At 58.1% G+C, this 11,126-nt stretch overlaps 1 protein-coding gene across 1 annotated transcript in view; it reads right to left on the bottom strand.

Annotated features, from left to right (window-relative positions):
• Positions 1 to 3,299: 3,299 nt before the first annotated feature.
• The window catches only part of TMEM132E (transmembrane protein 132E), a 58,850-nt gene continuing 51,023 nt past the window's right edge, over positions 3,300 to 11,126 (bottom strand). The window contains exons 6-9 of the mRNA XM_043480785.1: positions 9,601 to 9,806; positions 7,463 to 7,748; positions 6,411 to 6,602; positions 3,300 to 5,439 (exon numbers count right to left, since the gene is read on the bottom strand). Coding sequence (XP_043336720.1) covers positions 4,384 to 5,439; positions 6,411 to 6,602; positions 7,463 to 7,748; positions 9,601 to 9,806 — 1,740 coding nt within the window. The 3' untranslated portion in view covers positions 3,300 to 4,383. The remainder of the gene's footprint in view (positions 5,440 to 6,410; positions 6,603 to 7,462; positions 7,749 to 9,600; positions 9,807 to 11,126) is intronic.

The raw sequence follows: 11,126 nt of genomic DNA, 5'->3' as shown, positions 1-11,126 counted from the left end.
CTCCAGCATCATCTCCCCTTCAATTGTTAATATCATCAGTTGCTTCACGTTGCAGCAGAAAGACAGTAGGTTTGTAGCAGCCTGCCAACCTACTTCTAAGCTGGAGGCCTTGGGCAAGTTACTTGCCTTCTCTGTGTACCCCTCTCCTCCCCTAGAAAATAGGAGTTAGTAGTTCCTATCTCACTGGATTTTTGCTTAGTACAGGCGCTGAGCCCCTGCAGAAAGAGCAGTGGACATTGTCTGGTAGTGGCAGCTTCCATGTTTGCATAGCTGGAGAAACGAAGGCCCAGAGCTGGCCATGTACTGGATGAAGGTCACACAGCAAATGCACTATCAGACCCCAGGAGTCCTTCTCACTGGTCTGTGGAAGTTTTATCCGTTTAAATGAGAATTTCCTTTTCTGGCCCCTGTATTGTATTTCCCATGCTCTCATTTTGGTTCCAAGTCTCTCCCCCTTCTCTTAAGGGGGGGACATAGTACCTGGCACAGAGTAGGTGCTTGTTAATATTTATTGAAGACAGACTTGGAGGTGCATCCCAGGAGGTGATTCCCCTGTGTGCAGGGGGATCAGGCCGTGTGGGGGGTGGGCGACGGGGGAGAGCTCAGGATGTTTTCTCTGCACCCTGGCTCTGCCCTCACCCGCCCCCGGCTGTTGGCTGTCTGAGAAATCTCATTTGGCCCCCAAGCTGATTCACGGGCTGGGTTCCCCCGTGCTCCCTGAGCTGCTCTCTTGTCAATAACTGCTCTTTACAAGCTCCCTTGACTCGTTTTTGGGGTTGAAGACAAATTTTTAAAGCAGAGTTCGGTGCCCGGGCCATTCCAGAGGGGCTGTTAACTTAATGTCCCGCCTCGTTCCCTCCAAGCTTCCTGCCTCTTGATCCCTATGTGGGTCAGGACTTGCTGTTTCCGGCAATTGCTTCTCTGGGTCCTCGCCTTAGAACAGGGGGGTGATGAATGGAGAGGAAGGGACCCAAATGACAAGCCAGGATGGCAGGCAGGGCTCGGGCTCTGCTGCTAGGGTGGCTGTGTGACTGTCGGCTGAGCGCGCCCACTCTCTGGGTCCTCGTTTCCCCGTTTGTGAAAGCATGGATGCGGACAAGCACCATGACGATCGCTTCCGCGGGCTCCCCTGGAGTGGCCAGTTCTCTGAGGCTCGTTTGGGAAGGCAATCTCGGTGTCAGTAGCATCTCATGTGTCATCCCTTCATCCTCACGTGGGGTGATGCAGCTGGCAAATTCTTCACATTCAGGTCTTCGTGTTCAGGTAACACGTGAGCCAAATGCCACGGCGTCCACCGGCTGTCTGCTGCCACTGCCTTTCTGCTGCAGCCTCCTCCTAACTGGTCCCCTTGCCCCTTCAACCCTTCCTTCCTTCATCCAGCAAGAGGGAAATGATCTGAACCTCACGTCTAAGCCTGACTCCCCAGTCCATTTTGAACCCGTTGGCCTCCATTCCTTGGCATATATGTTTTGTGTGTTTCTCCATCACCCGAGACCCATAGTCCAGACGCAGGGAAAGTACGTGCAGAGACGAGACCACAAAAGAAAGCCCCTGGGGTGTCACATATGCAGCCTCTGGGCCCCCACACCCACTGCTCTCCCTTTCAGGAAAGCCCTTCGCCTTCTTTCCAGCAAACTCAGTTTGAGTATGTCTCCCCCTCCCTTCTTTGCGTCCGGCCAACCCAGGGCAAAGCTCTATCATCAATCATCCCAGGTGACCGTGGTCAGCTGACATGTCCATCGTCCCCGTGGGGCTGAGGCTCCTTGCGAACCAGCCCACTGTTTTGCCTCCTCTCCCTGGCAGGGCCCAGCGCACAGTAGGAGCTTGATGTGTCAAATAAACGAATTGGACCCTCATTCCAGATTCCACACCAGCACCTCCCATGCAGACACACCCCAGCTGAGATGTTCATCCTTCCTTGATGCACACCTATGTCCCTCTTGTTTCTCCCTGAAACTCTGCATGGATATGTGGTGAGGTGGCAGAGTGGATGGGGATTAATGGAAATAAAAATGGAAAGCCATTGAAATGGAAAGCCATTCATAGCTTGTGTCTGGACTTTAGTTACCAAATATTTGTTGAGCACTTGCCAATTCTGGGCACCATGGGTGAAAGAAACTGACAGAGAGCCCCCCTCCCCGCCCCTCTAGGACCTTCTAGGAGGCCACCGTCAGGGCACATTGGAACAGCGGGTACCTGATGTCCTGGACACTCCAGGGGCACCTTCACGCCCAGCCCAGCTATGGTTCTGCCCTACATGGCTTTCCGACAGCTCCCTGCTTCCCTGCCGCTGAGCCACACCTGTTCTTTGCTGCCAGCACATCTGGGGCAGAGCTAGCCTTCTTTCAGGCTCACGTGTTACCTGAACACGAAGAACTGAATGTGGCGATCTCCGTTTACTGACCATCTCCGCTTGCCGGGATCTGTGCCCGCAGCTTTGTCTGCTGGTGGGCACCGTGCAGAACACTTCACAGACATGATCTCATCCAGTCCTCACCCTAACCCCAGGGCTGCCCCGTCGGTTGAGCAGAGGATCCTGGCCGGCAGTCTTCCTTTGGTCATGGGCAACAGCCATTTGGGGCAGTTGCCAACACAGCACTCGTCCTGCCCCTGATCCTTTCTGGGACAGATGCAACCAGCTGGAGCCACCTGTTCAGGGTGCTGAAGGCTGGCCAGGGCGTCTTGGCTGGGCTCTTGCTCCCCCCAGGCTTCCTGTGGTCCCCAGGGCTGCAGCCTGCACTGGAGAGAGGTCTCGTAGGGCCAAGGGAGGCCATGACTAGGTGTGGGCCAGCTCGTGGTCCCCTTGGTAGGGAGGGGCTCACCCAACAGCCATTGCTCTGTCCCGCCTGGTTTTCTGACTCAGAGACCCCCAGATTGTCCCCATCAATCCCTGGAGAAGAGAGGCTTCCCTGGGAGAGGCTGATGGTGACAGGAGGGTCACCCTCTGAAAACTGGACTGAAGGCAGAGGAGGAAACTGGAGCGAGCTCAGCTGTGCACACAGCCCTCTCACCTCTCTCCTTATTTTTCTGCCCCCCACCTCTCTCCTAGAGGAGGCATCTCTTTATGAGGGCACACTTCTGGGTCTACGAGTCCTCCATCCCCGTGTGAGCATCCCTCCAGCACCCGGGGGTCTAAAGGGACCCGGATGTTGGAGAAGGAGGCACAGAACCGCAGGCGGCTCAGCCGTGTTTCCACCTCACGTCGTTTAGTGTGACCTTCGTGTGTGTGTGTGTGTACACGTGCGTGTGTGCACGCACCTGCACCGCAAGGAAGGGACACACAGCCAGCCACCACGTACTGTCTGTTCTCCGGGAGCTGTTGCCCCACCCCTAGTCTTGTTGCCTCCGTTTATTTAAGAAAAATCTGACACAGTGGTGGGTAGAACCCGAGAGAAGGGCGGCCGTGGGACGGGGTCAGGGAGCCGCGGCTCCCTCTGCCTTGCTCATCCCACAGTCCTTCCCAGCAGTTGCCTGGTGCCCTCGCCCCCTCCCACGGGACGCCGCCCAGTGGGGGAGTGGGTGGCCACCCCCGCAGAGAGGAAGGAGGGGTGGGCGGAGCGGGAGGGGCGGCTAAGGCGTGGTGTTGATCTTGCTGAGGGGTGGGCGGGAGGCACCCAGGGCTCCTGGGCGCCCAGACCACAGTGCTCTGGGGTGGACCCACGACTCCTCCCCCTGAGGGCCTGCCCACAGCCCTTGGGGGCAGAGGATGGAGTCCTGAGATCTCAGAGAGGCGCCTGGCTTGACCCCAGCCTTCTCTATAGAGTCAGCTCCCGGATCTTAGGGAGGGACTGGGGAGGGGGACACCCGGAAGCCAGCAGATGCTACAAATATTCCCTGCTCCCCCCCCAAATGTTTTATCCACAGCAAGATCCTTGGTAGGGCAGGCAGCCGCTGCCTCCCCACCCTGCAGGACAGAAATCCCTGAATAGTGGTTTGAGAAAAGTCTTTGTGCAGCTTGTAACACAAGGCTCCCCCCAGTACCGCGCCCCCCGCCCCGCCCCCCTGCATGGGGGAAGCAGGAGACAAGGGGGGCGGGGCCCTCGGCCCAAGCTTGACTTCCATGCCCCCCACTTGGGGCAGAGGGGTTGTCTAAGATGGGAGGAGGATTGGAAAGGGGAGAAGGAGGGCTGGGATTGCTTTCCTCGTAGCCAGCTCCAGGAGGAAGGCGCCTCCACCTTTGGGGGCAGAGGAGGGTGAGGATAAGGCGGGGAGGAAGGACCACCGCGGTGCGGGGGGCGGCCCCTCCCACCCCGGAGGAGCAAAGCTGCAGGGGCCGGACTATAAAATCCACTCGCTCCGGCCCACATCACATGTGAGCAGCGGCTGAGAATCACACAGAGCCCACCCTGCCCTGATGGGGCGGGGGGAGTCGGGACCGCACCTCTACGCAATCTCTTTGATTCTGCGCATGTAATTGTGCAGGTCAGGAGGCGGGGCGGGCCGCGTGGTGCCCGTCACATCCGGGCAGCCCCAGCCCAGGTCCTCTTCGTCTTCCTCGTCCTCTTCGCCGGCGGGCACCGAGTCATAGGCCAGCTCCTCCGAGGGCAGAGTGGTGAAGGTGGTGAACTTGACCCGCTTGCGCTTGGAGGTGGGCGAGCTGGCGGGGTCCTCGGCCTGGTCCCGGGCCGAGCCGCCCGAGGAGCCGTCGCCCCGCCCGTGCACCTGACTCTGGACGCTGGTCTGCGAGCTGCCGCTGCTGTGGTGGTCACCGTGGCAGCAGGCGGGCACGGTCTCCATCGGGTTGCTGGCGGGCGGCGACAGCTCCCCCTGCACCCGCAGCGGCTGCCCGTTGCCCAGGAACACCCAGTGGTGAGAGTGGTCCATGCTGGTCTGGCCCTCGGGCGGGATGCGCTTGTGCCGGTAGCGCAGCACGAAGACGATGCAGTTGATGAGGAAGACGAGGATGGCCAGGCAGAAGACGCCCAGCAGTGCGTACATGCCGATCTCCAGGTCCGTCAGCCCCCGGGGCATCTGCAGGAAGCCGGTGGGCAGCGGCAGGAAGTCTTCCGTGGGTGGCACAGCCGAGCTGGCAGTGCCAGGGCCCGCGGCCTCAGGTCGGGGTCCCGCCGTGCCTGGCGGGCCAGCTCCCCGGGCCTCGTCCTCGCCCCCGCCAGGCCCTGGCTGGCTGGGGCCCGGGTAGTCGTAGGTGGGATCCTCCTCGTCCCGCCCAAAGTGCACCCGCAGGCCCACGGGGGTCGTGGCCAGCACACTCTTGCGCTTGGTCTTCTGGCAGCTCTCGGCGATGGTGAGCTCCGCGCGGAGCAGCTCCCCGGCCCCCTCGGCTTCCGCCACCACCAGTGGAAAGGCCCGGTCCTGGGTCACCGTGGCCACGCGCTCGTCCAGACTGCTCACCAGCAGCCCGTAGTCCCGGGGGCTGTAGAGGGAGAGTGGGGCCGTGGTGCCATCGCTGTAGGAGAGCCAGAGGCTCAGGAGGGCTTCCTGGAGGTGGAGGAGCAGGAGAGGACGGGAGTCAGAGAACTCTTAGGGCTGGCTTCCCTGCTAGACCCTGAGCTCCCTGAGGGTGGGGCCAAGGTGCTCTGGCTCCCTGCTGTACTCCCAGCACTGGAACAGAGCCTGGCGGGTGACCAGTGCTCGGAACCATTATCTGCGTGGGAGTTCTTCTTTGGAGGTGGTGGAGAGGGTACATAGAAGTTTATAGACTCGTACTTCCCCGAGAATATCCTCACCCACTTCACCCTTCTCCCCTGGATGAGCTGATGGTAAATCCCACCTTGGGTCTAGTATGAATCCTCCTTCCTGCTCTAGGAGCCACACCCCATCTCCATGCCTGACTTTGGGATCACCCCCAGCAGACACGTGGACATCGAGAACACAACATACTCAACCTCAGCTTTGTCCTCTGTGTCTTAAACCTCCTGAGAACTGACCTCCTTGTGGATGAAGAAGCAGGGCCCAGAGACAAGCCACTGGCCTGGGGTCACAAAGCAAGTTGAAGCAGAGAACTCCTGAGTCCTGACTTCTGGCTTGGTGCTCAACACCCACCTTTGCCCTCCCTGTGACCCCACATGTAACTTTTCACCTTAGTCCCACGGCCAGTGTCCTGGTGTATCTGTGGGGAGGGGAGCTGTAGTTGAGGCAGGGAGGGGCAGTCCAGAGATGGGTGAGGGTAATTCCTGGGGGTGGAGGAAAAGTTAATGGGCCCTCTGAGAATCCAGGAGGGAACCCTCCACTGGAATGTCTCGTGGCAGCAGGTGCAGGAAGCGAGACCTTGGCCAGACTCCTATGCAGATGGCAGAGGGTGGGGTGGGGGTGGGGCAGGCTTGCTGGGCATGAAGAGTAAACGGATCTTCCATTATCAGAGCCCTAATCTGGGGGACCCACAGCCAGAACCTGCAGGTTCTCCTTCCACACTCCAAGCCCCGAGGCTGGCCAGTTGGGCATCCGGTTACCTGCTTAAGGAAGCTGAGGGTCTGCTGGGCGGCGGCGGTGGCCAGGATGGTGTGGCTGCTCCCAGGGCTGGGTCGCAGGGAGAGGGCGAGGCTGGCCACCACCTGGGCCTGCAGCTGTGTGATGCTGACCTTCTCCTCCGTCACTGTCAGCAGTGTCTCCCCGAGCACGGACTCCGTCAGGGGGGACACCACCTGCAGCAGAGTGGGGTGAGAGTGGATGAGAGCCAAGAAAGCAGGACCGCCCCCCCAGATTCCCCAACCAGGGAGGAATCTGCAACCAGGAGGAGGGTCCAGAGGCAAAGTGAGGGTCAAGGGCTCACAGGAGCACAGATGAGAGGGGTGGGTTGAGTTTTAAAGAAAGCAACAGCCCTCCCCCCCACCCCCACAGTGGTAAATAGCAACTGGTGGTCAGCCTCAATGTCAGGGAGACAAAAGGGACTGGTGGGGATTGGGGCAAATAGGAGAATTCGTGCCCATGTCAAAAAGGCATCAGTACTGACTCCGGCTGATGACTGCAGGTTGGAATGCAGACCCAGTGTTGCCAGATACATACTTTGTAAAATCAGAAATTTATGTTAAAAAAAAAAAAAGGGAAACCTCTCAGTTTTTAAATGGTGGATCCATTGGTTTATAAACGAAATATGTCTACAAGCATATTTCAGCCCATGGGTCACTATTTATAATCCTTTAGGTGGATGATATCTGCCCAGGCACCCAGTTATCAATGAGGAAGGTCAAAATTGAGTTCCTAGATCTCCTGATTCCCTTTCCTGGCCTCTGGGTTGACTGAGCCCTCCCCCCTGCCCCCTGCTCCTCATCCCCATCTACTCAGGGACCACACTGAGCCATGCGAGGTTGATGAGCCTGGGAGAGAGAACCTTCACCAAGGTGAAGTTGACCTTGACCTTCGATGATGGAATTTCCAGCAAAAGGGCAGGTGGGGAAGCAAGTGTGTCTTGGGGGCCATCTGAGGTTACTCCCTGAGGCTGAGGTCCCAGAAATCCTGTCTTGGGGATGTCTGTATCATGGCACACTCCCTGCCCTATGCCTACCTTGAAGGGAGTGGTGCCCGGCTCCAGCCCAGCCAGCGTGCTGCTGTCTACCATGCGTGCCACTCGGGGGTCACCCACCCGCATGAAGTCGCTGACCAGGTCGGTGACTTCCACCAGCCAGTCCGGGCCCAGCATGGTGACCACCTGGTCGGTGCCCTCCGATGACGTCGTGTGGAACTGGGTGAAAACCTGCAGGGTGGCGTGCTGGTACTGCAAGGTGCAGCCGCGACTCGCACTCTGGGGCCTCTCCTCCTCCTCCTCCTCATCCTCACTCTCCCGGGCTGACCTGGGTGGGAGAGGCCAGAGGTCAGGGCTCCCCACCTCGGCTTGGACCTGCACACGTCCCACTCTCTCCGTTGCCCCGCCGGCCCCTCCCCGGCTCCCGTGGGTGGAAGCCTGGGCTTGTCCCTTCTGTCTCTGCCAAGCTTGAAGCCCAGAGTCCCAGGCTTTGCTCTCCTAGATGGGTATCTTCTTGACCTTCCCCATCCACTCCAGGTCCCTTTCCACCCCTGCTTGGCTGAATCCACACCTGTGACTAGCTGGCATCAAATATCAGCAAATACTGTCTCTTTCTCAGCACTGAGCATGTGCTGGGGCCTGGGCTCAGCTCTAAATTGGAGCAAAGGCGATCCTTGCTCAAGCGCCAGCAGGCTTAGCTGCCTCGTGTCCGACAGCTGTGTGGCAGGCAGAATTTGGATGATTAGCTGATGAGATTTCCAAGCGGCATGTGGGAGGTGTGTCCTGGCTTCCTCTGACTGCTCACAGCGAAATGCAAGAGGAGAGGGATAAAGGGAGGGAGGAACTGGCAAACAAAAGGGAACCCAGACTTGACAACTGGGGAAATTCTCAAACTCTCCAGATTGCCAAAAAATGTGAAAATCAGGAGGTTCAGCCAGGAAAGCGGGCTTTGGAGAGACAGAAGGGTGTGGCTAGTGCTTCAGAAGGATCAAACCACTGGAATATTCATTCACATAGAGGGTTCTTTAACTTATGTTAACTAATTTAATCCTCACAGCGGTCCTCTGAGTTAAGTGTTAATGTGCCCATTTCAGAGATGAGGAAACTGAGGCACAGTCGCCTCAGGTTGCCCAGTAAGCAAATGGCAGCATCAGGATTTCAATCCAGGCCATCTGGCTTCAGAATTCTGGTTAATTCTGATAACGAATGAGAGTCTGGCATGCTAACTAGTTATGAAACCCAGGTGGCCAGTGCTCAAACTTTATAGGGTTAGGGTCCTCACTACTCAAAGCAGTTTCAGCATCACCCAGGAGCTGGCCTGAAATGCAGACTTACAAGCCACGTCCCAGGTTCACAGAATCAGAATCTGCATTTTAACAGCGTCCTCAGGTAATGTGCAAGTTTGAGAGGCTCTGGTCGACACCGCCTTGCTTTTCCAAATCTCTGCAGAACTGAGCTGAGCCCAGCTCTCGCTGTGCCACCCGCATCCCTCCCCAGCCCCATCGCTCCCGCGCTAAGCTGCCTGCCGTCCTGCCTCTCTTCTCTTCCCTGCTGGCTTTTCTCTCCAGCAGTGATGAGTGGGTGAGTGAGCATGCTGAGTACCCATGGGCCTGCCCCACAGATGGGCACACATCCAGGTGTGTGAGCCTGGATCCCAGTGAGGGGGCCTAGTGTAAAGTCACTGTGTACCTTGCTGACGTACTCACAAGTGTGCCCCTAGTGTGCCCAGGCTGGGGCACGCATGTACAGTTGTGGGTGTGCCTGTGTTGGTGTTTCTACTCCATTCTGTCTGCTCCTTGACTGCTACCAGGCCAACTCCTTTTTCACTTATCCTTTAAAACTTAGCTCCAGAGTCACCTCCTCTAGGAAGCCTGCTTTGATTTCTCCTGGAGGAAGAGATGGATTTTTGCTTGGTGCCACTTGACTCTCTGCACTCGGGGCTTCCCCCATCCACTGCTCAGCAGCATATATATGACGGCTTCCCTGATGGGCCCAGAGCTCTGCTGGGTCAGGCTCTGGCCACGCTGACCCCCTCCCCCGACCAGGGCCTGGCACACAGTAGCTGCTCCATAAAAGTTTGTTGATTGCATAACCGGCCTGCAGACTGTGTACACCTAGGGTCTTAACACACACATGCAGATGAGTCTCCCCAACATCCGTGGTGTGTGGCGGGGCCGTACCTCCGGTCGGGAAGGATAGGAACCCTCCAGCCCTTCACTTGGCTGAGGCGGGCATCCGACAGCTCGATGTGCAGGGGCAGCTTGGGCACCCAGACCGTCATTTCCAGGGGGGCGTTGAGGACGTCGTAGCGGAAGGTGACCCTGGCGTTCATGGACCCGCGGGATTCCTTTCCGCTAACAAACACATAGTCACAGCTGCTGGATACCTGGGGGTGGGGGGTGGGGAGAGAACCTGGTTGACCTATTTTGCCCTACAGGTCATCCTGGGGGGCAAAGCAGGGGAGGGACTTCATTCTAATCAGGAAAGTCAGCCAGAAGCCCATTGGACAGAGAAAGTGCCAGTCACAGGAGGCTGAAGGGGCGGGGCCGGGTGGGAGAAGGCTCCTAATTTTAATCCTCTGGGAGGAGGTGTCAGCTTTCACTCTGTATCCAGAGATCATCTCTTAGTGGCTCCTGTGGGAGGCTTTTTGCTCCCTGGCAAGAAGTCAATGTGCCATTCCTTTGAAAGGGGCTGCTTCTGATGTGCCAGGCCACACCAAGGGCAAGCTTGCAGGCTGAGGGTCCCCTGCACTGGCTCCCCTCCAGCATGACCGCCTGGGCTCTGGAGCAGGTGTCTGCCGGGCAGAGTCCTCCACAAGACAGAGGAGTGACCTGTCCTGAGCAGGACACTGGGGTGTGACTGGGTGGGGAGGAAGTCATGGAGGAGAGGGTGGAGGAAGGGCAGGCCCACAGCTCCTCCAAGGTGCCTCTGGCCCCAAGGCTCCGGGCAGATGGGCCAGCTGGTTCATTTCAGGAAGGGGGTGGTTCCAGCCAGAGGTGGAGGTGAGGGAAAGAGAGCGGGAATTTCAGGACCAGAGAACCCTAAGCACAGACAGGTGGATGACTGCCACCAATGGGAGGGGATTTTTTGCAAACGCATGCCCACCGGGACACCACCTTGCATTCCTAGAGGTTCCCCGGGTGAGCATATGCTCGCTGAACACATCTTGGCGGACAGCTGTGCCCACTCACCGAGGTGTCCATGCCAGTACTTCAGGGTAGATGCAATTGGTGTATGTGGAAGTGCCCATGCACACACCTGGCACGCCTGGAGAGAGTCCTGCGTGCAATGCATTTAGGTGCCTCTACCAGTGCACACCCAGGGGTGCCCATCCCTGCATTTGGAGGAGGGTCTATCAGGCAGCCTGTAGGCTGATGCCACCCCGAAGGCTCCGGTGGGGGTGGGGAGGGGGCTGGGACGGCGGCTCATCTGTGGAGAGGAGCCCCTGAGGTCCCAAGCTCCTTCAAGCTTTCTTAATCATCTGGGGGCGGGGGTGGGTGGAGGGGCGTGGGATGGCAACCCTGCCAGAAATGCTCATTTCCCACTTTGGAAGGCAGAGAATTCCAGCTGAAGGCTGGCAGATCCAATTTAGACTGTTGGCAAACTCCAGAAAGAACCTGGGCATATTTCACTGAGATTGGAAACTAATTCCATTTAGAATCTTTGCTAATTCCCTTTGGTGTCTAAGCCACGGTGACCCTTCTGG

This window comes from Cervus canadensis, chromosome 1 (genome assembly GCF_019320065.1).
Source record: "Cervus canadensis isolate Bull #8, Minnesota chromosome 1, ASM1932006v1, whole genome shotgun sequence".
NCBI classification, from domain to species: domain Eukaryota; kingdom Metazoa; phylum Chordata; class Mammalia; order Artiodactyla; family Cervidae; genus Cervus; species Cervus canadensis.
The sequence above is the reverse complement of the archived record's forward strand: the minus strand, read 5'-3'. Positions and strand labels throughout refer to the sequence as shown.